We start from the raw sequence: 16,828 nt of genomic DNA on the forward strand, positions 1-16,828 counted from the left end.
TAAAAGAAGTTTGCAAAACTATAAGAAATTGGAAGAGTAACTAAACCTAAAAATATTTATTACATTGAAAATACATAAATATTAATAATAAAACATGAAAAAAATTATATATAATTTACAACACGAAATAACATCCCATATAAAAAAAATTAATGAATTTTAATGTCACATAAACGACATCAAACATAAAATAATGACAGGAACTAATTTAAAGAAAAATGTTTGTGAAAGACTAAAACCTTTAATAATAGAAACTAAAAGAAAAGGATCATGAAAAAATAGAAACTAAAAATATAATTAAATCTTATAAAAAAATATTATTTTGTAATTCTTCCAGCAATACTTTGTTTTTGGTAAAAATTGGAAACATCTTAAAAAAAAGTATTGCTCGAATAATTACACTTTTTATAATATTTTCCTAATTTAATAATAAGAATTGGTATTGAGAAAACTGATATTTTTTGTTGTCATGGGATAAATAATGAAGTGCTTGTTCCACCATAACGTGATTCTTGTTTTTTTTAGGTAGCCGACACAGCTTTACCTTGTTCTTAACACCAGGCACATGCACCTTCCTGCATTCACCCCTATCTACATTACAAAATTGGAATCTTTTTGGAAAAAGATACCCACTTTACTCATAATTCAAAATAAAAATAGGAACAAGGACACAAAAATATATAGTAAGTGTAGCTCTGCACAGATTCTCCCTTTGTCCTTCTCAGAATTTGTTAATGACTTAATGCCCTTTTTGATGAGCTTCATTAATACAAACTACCTCTCTTCAGTAACTCAGCCAAAACTAGAGTGGGTCAAGTTCAGGTTTCATATTCTTGTTTATATTGTATGAATTGAAGTGCATGTGTGTTTAGATGTATTTGTCAGACACTGACAGCTCTTTTCATATCAATCATGCAATAAGCATGCTACCAATTATCATACCCCTTACCTTTATTTTCCTCAAACCTTTTTATGAGTTTATCTAAAATTTAAATCCCATTTCATTATCTAATATCTTTATAAAACCAATTTATAAAGATTATTTTCTATTTATGTATTTTATTTTTTAAGTTAATTATATTATTAGTTAATATATGAAATTTAACACATCTCTCTTAGTCTGAGGTTTGAACATTTACAAGTAGTAAAATAATAATTCGGTAATATGTGATTTAATAAATCTAATAATACTTGCTAAAATAAATTCTATCTTAAAAAGGTAAGTTGTAAATTTAATTTAATCTTTCAAAATTAATCTATAATAAGAAGACTGATATTAGATATTTTAATTTGGTCATATAACAGGTGTGATCTCTGATACCTTTACCTCTATATTCCTTAAAAACTTTTTTGAGTTTATCTAAATCCCATTTCATTGTCAAACATGACACAGCTCCAAAAAAGGTAGTTTCCACAAAGGAATTGGGTTTTCTAAATTTTACTTATTGGTGTAGAGTGTGGAAAAACAAAGCTTTTATGATCATTTTATTGTTTAGTGTACAAGACTCCAATTCCAAACCATTTTCAAAGGAGGAATAATTCTCCCTTTTCTGGACTTTGCATCATTGTCACTGGCTCTATGATTGTTACAGTCTAGCTTGAGTTTCTAGGAAGGTGGGTGGGTTCTCCCTCTCATGTCCTAGCTGTACCACCCAATGATACAAAACACATTACAAAATCTCTTCATCCTATGGTTGGGGAATTCTTTTTGATAGCTTATTGCTGTCTTATTTGCTGTTCAGTGTTCTTTTCTTGTATTAAAAAATGGCTTCCAAAACCAAGGCTTTTTCTTTCTTCTTTATTTCAAAATCTGAAAATATTTCTCAATGTATTCAATTTCCTCTGTACTTGGGTAGTCTATGATTAAGATTTTATTGCAAAATTTCCCTGTCTGGCCAGACATTTATGGTTTCATTTCAGATTTGGCATTCCATCAATTGCAAGTTTGCTTAGAAAACGTCTACAATGAACTGAAACTTGAGGGAAAGGCCAAAAACGCTTCCTTTTTTTTTTCTATCTTTAAAACCCCATTTGGAGTATTGGGAGAGTGATGCATATAGAAGCTGCCATAGCAGCAAAAGATGGCAAATCTGGTTCCTGGGGTGCTTCTAAAACTCATGCAGCACATGAACACGGATGTGAAGGTCACTGGTGAGCACAGGTCCTCTCTTTTGCAAGTGGTGAGCATTGTTCCAGCGCTTGCAGGGGGTGAGTTGTTCCCAAATCAAGGCTTTTACCTCAAGGTTTCTGATTCCCTTCATGCCACCTATGTCTCTCTCCCTGATGAACATGATGATCTCATCCTCAGTGACAAGATTCAACTGGGGCAGTTTGTTTTTGTGGATCGCTTGGAGGCAGCTTCACCAGTTCCTATTCTTCATGGGGTTAGGCCTGTTCCTGGGAGACACGCTTGTGTTGGAACCCCTGAGGACATTGTTGCAACAACTCACTCACTTGGCTTCCTTAGCAATGCTAAGGCTAACAAGAAAAGTGCTCGTTCTGGTCCCTTGGACTTATTAGAGAGGTCCAAGTCTCCTAGGAAAGTGTTGGAGAAGGAGAAGAAGGAGAAAGTGAGATTGACTAATGAAGAGCAATCAGACAAGAAACCAGTGCTTTTTGCCAAGAGTAAATCTCAGACAACAAAAGCTGTGGCTGATGTGAAGAAGGAATCATTGGGGAGATTGAAGTCCTTTAATTCAAGGGCTATTCCTTCTTCTCCTACTAGTTGCTACTCTTTGCCTACTTCTTTTGAGAAATTCGCCAATGGGGTGAAGCAGCAGGCAAATATCAAGGGAGTGGACAAGCTAACTGCTAAGGTCGGAGTGGTGGAGATGGGAAAGGGTGTGCGTGGAGCTAGTCCAACCGGGAAGAGAATTTCGGTCGGAAACCCGATCCGAAATTTGGTTCAGGGAATTGAGCTTGGAGCTAAGGCGCTCCGTAAGAGCTGGGAAGGGAATATGGAAGTCAAGACTAAAGAGACATCCAAATTAAGAGCTGCCAAGTGTGATCCTAAGCCTGAGGTCCGTGGCTCAGTAAGTGTGATTCACAATTTGCCGTTTTGAACAACTCCTGATGTCAAACTCCAAGACTTGTTAGATTTAGTTTCATGCATTCCTTAAAGAAAAGATTATATTAACTACTTTGATATAAGTGTAATGTCACTTGCGATATTATGTATTTCATATTTGATTTGCTTTATGATCTTTTGACTCAATCAAACAGTTATTTTCTTACTTTCACTTTATGGTGTTTCAGACTCCTAGGAGAAGTACTTCAAGTGAAAAGTTACCCTCTAAAGAAGAGAGCAGGATGCAACCGCAGACAAAGTCCTCCAAGGAAGAGCACAGGACTCAAACATCTATAAAGAAAGTTATTGCCAATGGAACCACGGAAGAACAAGAAAAATCAAGTAAGCAAAGAGTTTCTGTTGGAAAGAAATCGTCAGATGTTTCTAACACTGGATTTCCTGGAAACTTGGTCAAAGTTTCTCCAAATAGTAGAAAAGTGACAGATGCAAGTGTTCAATGGACTTCACTGCCGTCATCTATTGCAAAGCTTGGGAGGGTAAATCACCTGAAAACACTGAAAACATTTTTTTTCCTTTAAGTTTTGGCTTTTTTGACTCTTAGCTGTCAAATCTGAGTGCTGAAGATAATTATATGCAATCTTGTAATTTTCATTGACATCTCTTCAAATTTAGTTGAGGTTGAGCCTTGGCTTAACAGTGAAGGTTGCAGCCTTGTGACCTGAAAGTGACGGGTTTAACTCTTGGAAACAACCTCTTCACTTATGGGGGTAAGGATGTGTACATCTACCCTCCCCCATATGAGAGCCTCATATACTAGGTTGTTTTTGAATTTGGTTAAATAATATGAGGAACTGTTTACAGATGCTGTCTATCATGACTTGCAAGTTTTGTACTTATTCTCATATAGTCTATTGGCATGTCCCCTACTTTCAATTAAGGGCATGATGGGAGAGGGTAACGCAAATGGGACATATTCAAGTAGTTGTTTCTTTGTGAACATGAATATCATGAGTTTTATTAAAGCTATTGTTATGACATCATAAATACATATATAGCAAGTATGCAACACGTAAATTGTCAGATCAAGTTTTATTCTTTGGTTTTCTGAGTCTGCCATAGTAAAATGTTTTCTGCCCATGTTCCTAAACAATGTGCTTACCCACTCTATGCGTGATTTATTAGATTATCTTGTTGATCATGCTGTTTTGAACAGGAATTTCTGTGACAGTAATGTTTCATTATCATTTTATATTTTCACATCTGTCGCAGGAAGTCATGAAGCACAGAGATGCAGCACAGATGGCAGCAACTGAAGCTATACAAGAGGCTGCCGCTGCTGAGAGTTTGCTGCAATGTCTAAGGTATGAATATATTTATATGAACAACTTTACTCAATGTCAGATCAGTTTTTACCATATTTAGTGTTTCTCAATATGGTTGAAATTTTGGACTGCTCATGTCAAGAAATTGAAATTTTGATTTTAAACAAAGATACATTACCGGTAAAGGTTTGTTTTGGTAAATTCGTTACTCATGAAAGCATAGCACCTCTAGAGGTTATGCAAAAAACAAGTGATTTATACTGATAGTCTGATACTATTGAATTAATGTTGATTCTTTCCGATGAAGTATTGATTGCCTATATAGACATCTGATATACCAGCATGACTATGTAATCTGAAAAATGTGGGATAGTGACTTGAATCCTAAACTTCAGTAATAGCAAATTAGCAATGCTACATATGGATTTTCTTTGTCATTTTGTCTTATTTGGAGTTACACTTTTCCTAATCCATTACGAGTCAGTCATATAAATGTTGAGTTTATCAATTTTATGTTAAGCATTTCATGTGTGCTTACTGATACTGATTTAAATGTTTATTTCTAAATCCATTCAATATACTAATAATTCACTAACTTCTAAGACAGAAAAAGGGTGGGTTGTGGGGGCTAAGGTCAACGTTGAGTCTAAAACTATTTCATGTGTGTTATGACAATGACTCTTGGCATTTTTAGTCATAGTGGAGACTTTTTCAATATTTGTCGGATAAATTTGTATAAAAGTGAAGCACAATGTGTATGAATGCAGCAATGTTAAACTGTTAAAAACGACCTATACTTTGCTGAGTTAAAAGGACGAGTTCGAAAAAAATTATGGTAATTTCCTAAACACATTTCGCAAACCTGCTGAAAATGTTGACACTTTACGCAATCCTTTTAGTTAGGCTAGTTAATCAATTATTATACAGCCAGATTGGGGTTTAAGTTTAACCATAGATGTTTTATCATCTTATTCCACAACTACTCTTCTATGGCCTGGTAGGAATTATATTGTGACACCCTCCTGCAATGCAGCATACCAGATTGTTTCTGATACTCAGTTTGTGATGTTCTTGACAGTGTATATGCAGAGCTAAGCAATTCTGCTAAGGAACTTAATCCGCAGCCTACAATAGAGCAGTTCTTAACTCTTCATTCTAGCCTCATTAGTGCGAGGATAAATGCTGACTCGCTAGCTAAATCCATTCCAGTTGATTCTTCTCCAGATAATTCTTCTCCAGATAATAATGAAAGAATCATAACAGAAGAGGCACTAAAACTCAAATCAGATAGACAAAAGCGTGCGAATTCTTGGGTCCAGGCTGCTTTATCCACCAACCTATCATCCTTTTCTGTTTATAACCGAGAACCTCTATCATCCAAGCTTCCAGTTTCAACCAATTCTCAGAACCAAAAGAACATCCTGGGAAGTCAAACAATGTTAGTCATAGAAAATTCAAGTGGAGATGCTGCATCAAAGTCTCATGGAAAAAGCCGTCAGACGACTAATTCCAAACCTGCCTTGCAAGGAACTCCTCGCAAAGCAAATGATGCATTGGCCAATGGACACAAGCAACTAGTCCAATCACCACCGTTGCAGTGGAATAGAGGAAATGGCTTTGATGAGGTGGTTAGTTTGGCTGACATGCTGCAACTGCGGTCACGAGATTGGTTCTTGGTGTTTGTTGAGAGATTCTTGGACACTGATGGGGACACTGGCTTGTCAAATAATGGCCAAATAGCGGGTATGCTCACACAACTGAAAAGTGTGAATGATTGGCTTGATGAGATAGGATCAAGCAAGAATGAGGGAGAACCATGCCAGATACCAGCAGATACAATTGACAGGTTGAGGAAGAAGATATATGAATATCTTCTTACACATGTTGAATCCGCTGCTGCGGCACTCAGTGGTGGATCACAGTCATCACCTAGAATCCAAACAGCAGAGATCAAAGCCAAAAAGTGATGAATGAGTACATAGATTAGGTTGAGGATGCATTATTTATGGTGGCATGGGAGGAAATTTAGTCACCAAAAGTTGTTCAAAAGAATTTCTCTTCTTCCACTCATTTTTTTTTGTACATAAATCCTGCATGTGTTTTGGTCTTGGGAAGTAGCCAATGTGATTTGTGAGGAATTTCTTTTCCTTTAACTAAGTTATTGCCATATGAAATTACAGAAATTGAAACAGTGGACAGATATAAGCAGAAGTGATTCTTGCATGATTATGATTCTTTGTGATTCCCTTCAAATAACTAGCATATGGTTATCAAGTCATGACACGGTGATATAACTTGTGTACCAAAATATATCATGGGAAGAAAAACTTGGAGATATCAATATTCTGGACTCAACTCAATCAGAGAAGATGCAACTTTAATGGCATGCGGTAAAGATATTGCTAAGTTAATGGATATTAAAATTAAACCACAAAGGATGTATAATTGTTTGCAATTCAACTGTCACAGGTCCAAACCAAAGGTGAGTAAAGTACTTTCTAATCTAAAAAAAGGAAATTATTTATTAATATCATTTTTTTAAAAATTAATAAATAATTAATAATTATTTAATAAATGATATTAATTCATTAAGAGTTATTATACATTTTTTTTTCAAAAGACTTTTTCTTATTATGATTTTTTTTTTCCTGTATAAAAGAGGTTCTATTTGTACCATTATTGTTGCATTACTACAAAACAAAAGTGCATTTTCTTCTGCAACATTTCTTGCGGCTTAAAATCTTACATCATACTATTTAGGGTTGAAAAAAAAAATCATATTGAATTAAATTGGTTACAAGAATTTCCTTAATAAGTTTATATTCTAAATTTTAAATAAAATTATAATAAATTTATTTAAAAAAAAAAATCCCATCTTAAAGTTCATTCATTAATCATTCATCGTAGGTGTAAATAAACATTGGGTCGGCCTATTGTTCCTTGAAGGTATTATCAAGCTCATGGATTTTGATTTTGTGGCATGTTCAGACCAAAAGACCAAAGATATCGTGAATAGATATTGGTTTGAAATTTAATGACGAAATACTTGCTCTTTCTATTTTTTGTTCATACACTTATTATATGAATAATGCTATATTTTTTTACAATAATTTATTATATTTTATATAAAAAATTAAAAACTTTATTTAATAAATAAGAGTGAATAAGAAAATAAAACTATTCTTATTTATATCAAATAGAAATAGAAACATAGAATCATGTAACTTAGATAGTTTATTTTTGGCTAGATTGTTAAATAAGGTTGGTGCACTTAGTTGGCCTTTCTATCTAACAAAGTTATAGTGTGTTTGGACGAGAAATTTTACAAATTCAAGAAATTTTAAATTCTTGGTATTTGAATTACTTTGATTTCAATTTCTATCATTTTTAAAATATTTTGTTTGAATGAGTCAATTCAAATTTCTTAAATTTTAAATTGTTAGGTTGAATATGATAATTTGATTCCATCATAGTAAAATTGATTTTAAAAATATATTTATATGTTGAGATTTTTAAATTAAATTTTATAAAAACAAATATTAATCCATTTTTAAATATTTAATAATTTTAAAAATTAATATTAGATAATATTTAATAATTTTAAAAATTAATATAAGATAATATTTAATAATTTAAAAAATATTTTTGAATATCCAATAATTAAAAAAATGAAGAGATAAGATAAAATATATAGGTAAAATAAGAAAAATAAATATGAGGAATTTCAAATTCTCTCATTTTTGAGAGAATTTGAAATTATACTATTTTAAAAAATTTTACAAATGCTTGAATTTCAAATTCTTTGTAAATTCCTCGTTCAAACAAAACATTTCACCTCAAAAAATTTGAAATTTTTTAAATAAATAAATTATCCTATATAAATTTTTCATCTAAACACACTATTAAGGCTTAAACTTTATCAAGACAACTTATTGATAGGCTATATACAATCTTCTTATAAATTCTAGGTGAAAGTGAAATTTGTGATCTTGCTTAACTTTTCATAAAGACAAATCTTTTCTATAATCTAAACTTTTTTATAAAAAGAAAAAATTGCGTAAAATAATAATGTATCCAAAAAAGGAATTGTCGTGTGTATATTATTACCTCACATGGTAATAAGAAAGATAGCATATTTCAGTATATGATAATTTAATTTATGAAGAGGGCACACCTTTTACTGGAAAATATTATAAGATGTACTTGCTCATAAATTTACCATTTTTTTTTAATATTTTATCCTAATAAACTTTGATGAAAATAACATTCAAATAATTATTATTTACTTGTTTGTACATTTAGGCAGCAAAACTTTTATAAATACCTAAAAAATATAAAAGTTTTTCCAATCACACATGATTAATATTCTGACGGAGAGGATATATATATAGTTATGCAATAAATTTAAATATTTTAATGCTAGTGGAAGCGTTCTAGAAAGTACTACCATCAGTTATTTAAAATTCGCTTAGAATTCAACTCAACTCAACACTCTAAGCTGAAATCTGAAGCAACTTTAGCGAATGAGATGGCGAGTGGTAACACTAGTCATCTCTTAAGCCTCTTGCTTTTGCTTCTAACTTTTCACTCTTCAGTTGCTGAGGTTTTCTTCGAAGAGAGATTCGAAGGTAATGATAATCCTCGTCATTAGATTCCAGAATCTTCGTGGTGTTTTCTTATGATCATTTACATTTTTCACCTCAACGCGCTTTGTTAATTGATTATTAATTTAAGATGGTTGGAAGAGCCGTTGGGTGTTATCCGATTGGAAAAGGAGCGAGGGGAAAGCTGGCACCTTCAAGCACACTGCAGGGAAATGGTCTGGTGATCCTGATGACAAAGGTATTCACGTTCATTTCATTCTCATTAATTGTTGTTCTTATCATTACTCAGATTCTTTGGAATTGAATTGTTATGTTGGTCACAGTTATTATGATGCAACTCTTTCTTGCAGGTCTTCAGACGTATAATGACGCCAGGCATTTCGCCATATCTGCCAAGATACCGGAGTTAAGCAACAAGAACAGAACCCTGGTGCTGCAGTATTCAATTAGGTTTGAGCAGGACATTGAATGTGGTGGCGGTTACATCAAACTTCTTTCTGGTTATGTTAATCAGAAGAAGTTTGGTGGTGATACTCCTTATAGGTTCGTTAACTTCTCATGCCATATGCATTTTTCCTGTTTATAGGCTAGTTTGGTTAAAAAAATATGGGCTTTTATTGAGATGAAGTATATAATATAGAGAAATGTTAGTAGCACTGTCGGAAGGTTCCACATTGCCTGTCTCAATTCTTGGGGTACATCTTATATATTTGTTTGACAATTTCACTTAAAGCTAATTGGTTTTAAGATGAAATCTAACATGGTATCATAGCCTATGGTCCATCTTGGTAAATTGCCTATTCTGATAGGCATTTGTGGAAGAGTCCCACATTGTTTGTCTCAATTCTTGGGCTGCAACTTATATATCTACTGGACAACTTTGCATAAAGCCAATTGATTTTAAGATGGAAACTAACAAGCGTGCTACCTCATACATTTGGGCCTTAGTCATTTTGTGAATCTCGATGAATTACGTTCAGTGTACTAAAACGAGTGTGTTGCTAATTTATATACTTATGGACTTGTTTGAGGTGAAGGTTTGAGTTTTTTAATGGGTTGTAGACACATTTGCTTTGGTGTCCTATTTAGTCTGTCATTGTGCTGAGTAGAGTGAACTGATGGTTCTTGTTTGATTCAGTTTGATGTTCGGACCAGATATATGTGGTTCGCAGACAAAGAAGCTCCATGTTATACTATCCTACCAGGGGCAGAATTACCCTATTAGAAAGGATCTGCAATGTGAAACTGATAAGTTGACTCATTTCTATACATTTATTCTGAGGCCTGATGCCTCTTATAGTGTCCTAGTTGATAATCGGGAAAGAGATTCTGGAAGCATGTACACAGATTGGGACATCCTTCCTCCAAGGAAAATCAAGGATGTCAATGCAAAAAAGGTACAATTTGGGACTAGACTTGGTGTGTTGGCCTTCATTTGTGTCTCGTCTTATTTGAATGATGAATATTTGTAATTGCCATCTTAAGATTATTAGCTGCAATGTTATTGTTCTATGGAGGTCTCAAAGGTCATACATTCAAAAATAACTTAAACAAACATTCTACGAGATAGGAAACATTTTGGTCCTTTTGGTACATCTTCTTTATCTATCAATTTACCTTTCATCTAAAACTTCTTATTTTCCCTATTGTAGCCGGCAGACTGGGATGATAAAGAGTACATCGAAGATCCTAATGATGTTAAACCAGAGGTACTGTTTCCCTCCTCTTCACTCTAATCTTCTGCAGGTAACTTCAAATTTTCATTAAGTTTGTCAAACACCTTCACCTTTACAATTTTAGCATTTGCACTTACAAGAAAATCTTTAGTGATCACCTTTATGAATTTATATAGCAGTATGACTTTTCAATATCACTTTAAGTTTAATGTTCACATGAATAGATAATAGCTGCTGTCAGTGTTTTAAGTTGTGGTTTGTAACTGCAATGTGACTGGGTTTCATGGTCTCTGCAATCACAGTGCAATTTAGAACACACTCTGCTACAACTAGCTGGGCTCTTAGCCTCTTAGAAAAAAATTGTTTATTATTGTATTGAAGAGGTTTCCATTTTCAACAAAATAATCATATCGAGTTATAAGCATGGTTAGAATTACTTCTTCATTAACTAATCAATCTCATCAAGCGTCATAAATGGTATCAAACTTTTGCAGATGCTGCTTATCTTTTTCTCTGTCCCTTGTTACACTTACATGTATTAGATTATCTATTTGAAAGGGTAATAAACTGAAAGTAGATTCTAATATGAATAGAACATCAATTTGACAATTTATTTCCAATTAAGTTTTCACGTGCTTCCTTCTTAATTTATTTATTTTGCAGGGATATGATTCAATTCCAGTTGAAATTCCTGATCCAAAAGCCAAGAAGGTTGATTTGTTTACTGCACATTTTGTATTTGAAAAATGTCAATAAATATTATTTGGATATTATGATCACTATTATTGAAAGAAGTCTTAATTTAGCATGTACTTTTGAGTTATGAATGCTTTTTTCTTTCTCTTGTTTAATTCTTTGTTTGGGTAGCCTGCTTACTGGGATGATGAAGATGATGGACTATGGAAGCCCCCAAAGATTCCTAATCCAGCATACAAAGGACCATGGAAACGCAAGGTTCTTCAAGCTATACATTAAAAGTTGAAGGCATTCATTTTTTAGGTTTTCTAATTGTTGAGAATTGTTGAACTGCAGAAAATCAAGAACCCCAACTACAAAGGAAAGTGGAAGACTCCATGGATTGATAACCCAGGTAGATTTGTTATATATGCTGGTGACTGTTGTTAGTAGAATCAAAAAGTAAGTTTCAAAGCATTAATTGGGTGGTTAAGACAAGTGAGATAACTAGCTTATATTTTTAGGCTGTCATTTATTGTTGTGTCAACTTGTAACTGTTGCAAATATGAAATATGCTGACATTATAATGTTATATGGAATTAAACAGTAGTTTTTGCTAACTTCTTGTTGGCTAGGGGAATTTCACTGGACAAAAAAAATTATAAAATGGTATCCAGATATTTGTCACTGGTTAGCTACTAGGCTAACAATAATTTTAGTAATATCCTGCAGCCTCCATTGCATTCACTTGAGCATATATGAACCTCTGCATGAATGTTAAGCAAATTTGTTGTGAAATATTTTAGATGTGCCATGAATTTATGGGCAGCAATTGGTTTAGTCAGCATCTCTGAGCTGTCACATTGCTTGATTTTTACTCTCTGCTCATGCTCCTGAAATGTTATGAATGTCATATCTTATTACGATTTTGCTTTCCCTTTCACCATTTTCTGCAGAATTTGAGGATGATCCTGATCTTTATGTTCTCAAACCAATTAAGTATGTGGGCATTGAAGTGTGGCAGGTGTGTGTCAATATATATACACCTTTTGTTCTTCCTCTTTATTGATTGAAGGAGCATTTAGAAGTGCTTATTTTAGTTCATGAAAGTGGATTATGGCCTTTATTAAGCTCTTTTTAGCTTATTTTGGTAAATTTCACTGTTAAACTTGGGATCAAGCTGTTAAATAACAAAAAAAATGAATATGTGGTTGATTAAATTGTTTACCCAAACATGTCCTGAGTAGTAGTTGCCTAGAAAATTATCTGTACTTGAATATTTGAAATGTGACAACATTAAATTTTGAATTTTTAGGTGAAGGCAGGTTCAGTTTACGACAATATCTTAATTTGTGATGATCCCCAGTATGCAAAGCAAGCTGTGGATGATTTTATGGCTAATAATAGAGAGGTGAGCGTTTACTTTCAGATTTTGTATCTGTTATTGAGTTTGTAGGTGTTAGGAATCATACGTTCTCATTATGTGTATAATCTCAGGCTGAAAAAGAAGCTTTTGAAGAAGCAGAAAAAGAAAGAAGGGCTCGGGAAGAAGAGGTGATCATTCAAAGCCCAAGTGCTTCAGCACTATTTTAATGTGTATGATAATCACTTTTGTTTTGTTACTTCCGTACAATATCAATGCCATTTGATTTTATGATTATGTAGGAGGCACGGAGAGCAAGAGAAGAGGGTGAAAAAAGGAGGAGGGAGAGGGATCACAAATATGGCAATAGGAGGCGTCGTCGAAGGGTAATTTTTTGTCCAGATTCCACTCCAGAAATTGTTCTGGGGTGTATAAATGCATTTATTTGTAACCTTGCAGTAAAGGTGTTGGTTTATCTTTTCTATTTTGCACAGTAGGAATCAATATTATGGCGGGTGGGAAACAACTGACATGGAAGACTTCTTGTTATCCTTCTTTACTAATCCGTGTTTGAGAGGAGAGAATATGCAATATATGATACTTGGTGAATTGAGATTAATTTCATCGCTGTGCTTTGGGAACTCTTTCCTTTAAAACATGTAGTTGCAAGAGGTCTATGCAGGGTTCATGTTTGAAAATAGAGGGAAACATTAGAACATGAGTTTGGGACCACTGAGGGGGAAGCTAAACATTGCAAATTTACAGTTATTTTTTGCTTTCTTTTCTCTTTAATTCCCTGGCCAATCCATGTGACTTTATTTGGCTTTTAGTTCAATGGGTTTATGATCACTTATTGCTTGTATGGGCTACAAATTCTGATTTTAAGACTTTGTTTTGCAGCCGGATCCCCACGATATGGATGATTACCATGTAAGCCTAAAATTCTCTGCTATTTGATATCTGGGTCTCTTATTTTTATTTTTATTTAGTTCCTTGCGTTTAAAAAGTTTTACTTTAATCTTTTGAGGCATTTTTATTAGTCAAATTAGTTCTTTCATCAACTTTATTAGCGTCTTAATTTTTGGATGATGTGGCATCCATATAGTTTATTAGCTATCACTAAATTGAGATAAGTTAGTGAGATAAATTGACAAAAGGGTTAATTTGATCTTAACAAAAATATTTAAGTGATCAAAATGAAACCTTTTAAATTTAAGAAATCAAATTAAAACTTAAAATAAAAATATCGGAGTCTTTAATATTTGATGTGAATATGTCTCGTAATATTTTATTGCTTTCCGTTGTTCATGTAATGATGTGTCAACTTTGAGCTACTGAAATTGATTGAGGTTGCTAGGTTGCTTGAGTTTGTCGTTGGGTTTGACCACTAACCACTGCCCATAACTCGTTGCCATTTAGATATCAACCTTTTCCATATCCAACTCCAAATAGTCAAATACAACCAATATATTTGCAACAAGACATTATTCAAACTAAAATTGTATACCTTCTAGCTGTGACCACAAGGTCATCTAGTAAAGTCTATCTGTTCAGCGTCTCAAGAAAAGGGCAAAATTTGCAGTGATTCAAGATAAACAATATTAAGAAAAGTATTGTTGTACCGAAATACGCAATATCAGAAATAAATTCCTATTAAGCAAGACCATTCCTCTCCATTATCCTATCTTTCTTTCGTCAAAATCGATGATCCGCCTCAAATCATGCTAGATTGCCAGGGCATGTTTGAATTAATTAATTTAAAGACAATCATTTTTACCCCCTTACAAGAGCTTTAAGGAAAAAAAAATCATTTTTCTCAAATTAATTTCAAAGCAAACATGCAATATAATGCATTTCCTTGCTACATTTGTCTTTCAACTTTTTTGAGTAAGGTAAGGATCATTTTTATTTTCATTACTCTTATTAAATATGCATTTCCTTGGTCTTTGACACTTTCAGGATGAACTTTGAAACGTGCACCCTAGGTAGGTGACCGAGGAGTAACTGCAGAAATAAAATGCATCTTTGAAGTTTTTTGAGTGTTGTGAATTGTGTAGGACCAAAGCTGCAACTGCACTGACCATGCCGAGCTGTACTACTGAATAGAACTGTACCATCTGAAAAATGAGAGTCAGTCATTATGTTAACTTTGATTTCTTTTGGATTATTAGGTAACAGCTGGTAAGCTGATACTGTATTCGAGGATGGAATTAAAACTATCTATCTGTAACCGAAAAGGGGCAATGAAAAAAAAAAAAGAAAATGAATTTTTTAGTACATTACTACAATCTCTATTCTCTGCCGTATTTTTTACTCTTTTTTAAAGCAGAAATATTTTTCATCCTATTGTTGATGATGTGGTTAAATAGGAAGGATTCTTTTTAGCCGGTGGTTACAGAAAAAGTTAGGTTACGAAAGGAACTTTATCTCAAGCCTTAGTAACAGCAGTATTGTATATTTTTTATATTTATTTTTGCAAAAACTCAAGCCTTAGATGGCAGTATTGTATTGCTATTATAGTTTATCATCAAAATGCTTTTTGTATTTCTAGTAGGAGATAATTGACGAACAACTAGGGTTGATTTAGATTAGCAGCAGAGATTGAGGTAATGTCTTAGATTTGAATGTTAGTGGTTATTGAAATTTTGGATTTGAATATTAATGTTGTTATTGTAAATTTTTTAAAATAAATAAGAGATAATTAGTTAATTATTGTTGTAGGGAGTGTCGCAGAAAATCTTTTCTAGTATATATTTTAACATATTTTATTATTATCAAAATTTATTAAAAATTATATAATTGAGTTAATTTTATTTAATAAAAATGAGATATATGAATATTGTAGCTTAAAATAAATTTTAAATTCTTAGTTAAATTTTTTCAAATAATTCAATACCATCTCATTTGTACATATCAAATTAGTTTCTAAATATGTCAAAAGACAACTCATGATTGATTTGTAATACATAAAAGCATCGTGAATAACAACAAAAATAAATAAATAAATAAAAGTCAAAAAGCATCGTGAATAACAAGGAGGAAAAAATGGAGAGGAAAAGAAAATAATTTGCTGAAATAAATTTAAAATAGAATTGCCGAATCATAAATTTTAGTGCAAAAAAATTACAGGATACGGCATCGCATGTTTGTCATTAACCAGCTAATGCGAACTGAGGTAAAGCAAATTTTTTAACATCATATTCAGATTATTAATATTTATTGAAAATTAATTAATTACTTCTAATGGAATTTTTTTTTCTTAATTATGTTTCTTTCTATAAAACTGGAGCTTAAAATTAAACTTAAAAAAAGTTAAATGATTTTTGCATAAACCGACAATTTTATTAATATTAGTACAGAACAGTCGGTGGCAATGGCATGGTGGAACGCCGTAGCCACAATTCATTCATCATTTCACCAACATGCTCCCCATTCCAATCTCCACCTCCACCTCCACGTGAATTTGTCTACTATTTTATTTCAATTACTTTTAAGCAAATTACTTACATCTTATTAGTGTTTAATATTTAAACCGTATTTTTAATTAAGTAATTACTGTATTATGTTAAATAATACTTTAATCAATATTAAGAAGAAAAATAATTATCAACTTATCATTATCCTTAAAACAAAAACAAAGATTATCTCTTGAATTAACATGTGTATAAATTATATTTAACAACTCAAAATTAATTATGTCAAATACAAATTTATTACATTTTAACTAAACAATTTTTTTGATTTCAACATTAACATAAACACACACTGATAGTAGTTGCCAAACACAACATAATTAGAATCTAAAAAAAAGGAGACATAAGAGGGAGAAAATGATTTATAAATAGAAAAAAGAGAATAAAGTGAAATATTTTATGAATATTAATCGATATATTTTTGTTCAATAATTTTTTTTATCTATGAACATGTTTTACAAAATGTCTCATATAACTAAGAATTAACTTGCTCTTATGATATATTTATTTAATTTGAACAAGGTATACATAATTACATACTATTATCTTGCTTCATCAATAGTAAAGAGGCAACTTTTAATAAATAAATAAAAATAGACATATAAAAAAATGTTGTAATGACTATATTTATGTTGTTTAATACCTGGTATTTTCCCTCAAAATAAACAGGGTTTGTATATAAAAAGC

At 32.3% G+C, this 16,828-nt stretch overlaps 2 protein-coding genes across 3 annotated transcripts; both read left to right on the top strand.

Moving 5' to 3' along the window:
- The first annotated feature begins 1,331 nt into the window (after positions 1–1,331).
- LOC109800723 (protein CORTICAL MICROTUBULE DISORDERING 2) lies at positions 1,332–6,579 on the top strand. Of its 2 annotated transcripts, none has more exons than XM_020361576.3 (4): positions 1,332–3,020; positions 3,256–3,564; positions 4,298–4,389; positions 5,429–6,579. In XM_020361576.3, the coding sequence occupies exons 1-4, from the start codon at positions 2,082–2,084 to the stop codon at positions 6,315–6,317; spliced, it is 2,229 nt and encodes a 742-aa protein (XP_020217165.1). In that variant the 5' UTR covers positions 1,332–2,081; the 3' UTR covers positions 6,318–6,579. The 2 variants fall into 2 exon arrangements, with proteins under 2 accessions (XP_020217165.1, XP_020217164.1); XM_020361575.3 differs by having other exon boundaries at positions 1,335–3,032.
- Positions 6,580–8,818: 2,239 nt separating this feature from the next.
- On the top strand, positions 8,819–14,956 carry CRT3 (calreticulin 3). The gene is made up of 14 exons (XM_020360965.3): positions 8,819–8,978; positions 9,085–9,192; positions 9,305–9,497; positions 10,093–10,351; positions 10,607–10,663; positions 11,294–11,341; positions 11,498–11,584; positions 11,663–11,720; positions 12,262–12,329; positions 12,621–12,716; positions 12,803–12,859; positions 12,971–13,054; positions 13,569–13,598; positions 14,628–14,956. The coding sequence occupies exons 1-14, from the start codon at positions 8,879–8,881 to the stop codon at positions 14,637–14,639; spliced, it is 1,257 nt and encodes a 418-aa protein (XP_020216554.1). The 5' UTR covers positions 8,819–8,878; the 3' UTR covers positions 14,640–14,956.
- The last annotated feature ends 1,872 nt before the right edge of the window (positions 14,957–16,828 follow it).

Source organism: Cajanus cajan, chromosome 8 (genome assembly GCF_000230855.2).
Source record: "Cajanus cajan strain Asha chromosome 8, NIPB_CcT2T_4, whole genome shotgun sequence".
Taxonomy (NCBI): Eukaryota; Viridiplantae; Streptophyta; class Magnoliopsida; order Fabales; family Fabaceae; genus Cajanus; species Cajanus cajan.

Coding starts and splice junctions, on each gene's coding strand:
- LOC109800723 (XM_020361575.3), top strand. CDS start 2,082: ATGGCAAATCTGGTTCCTGGGGTGCTTCTAAAACTCATGCAGCACATG. Junction 3,565..4,297: donor CTATTGCAAAGCTTGGGAGG/GTAAATCACCTG, acceptor CATCTGTCGCAG/GAAGTCATGAAGCACAGAGA. Junction 4,390..5,428: donor AGTTTGCTGCAATGTCTAAG/GTATGAATATAT, acceptor TGTTCTTGACAG/TGTATATGCAGAGCTAAGCA.
- CRT3 (XM_020360965.3), top strand. CDS start 8,879: ATGGCGAGTGGTAACACTAGTCATCTCTTAAGCCTCTTGCTTTTGCTT. Junction 11,342..11,497: donor CTGATCCAAAAGCCAAGAAG/GTTGATTTGTTT, acceptor TTGTTTGGGTAG/CCTGCTTACTGGGATGATGA. Junction 11,721..12,261: donor TCCATGGATTGATAACCCAG/GTAGATTTGTTA, acceptor CATTTTCTGCAG/AATTTGAGGATGATCCTGAT.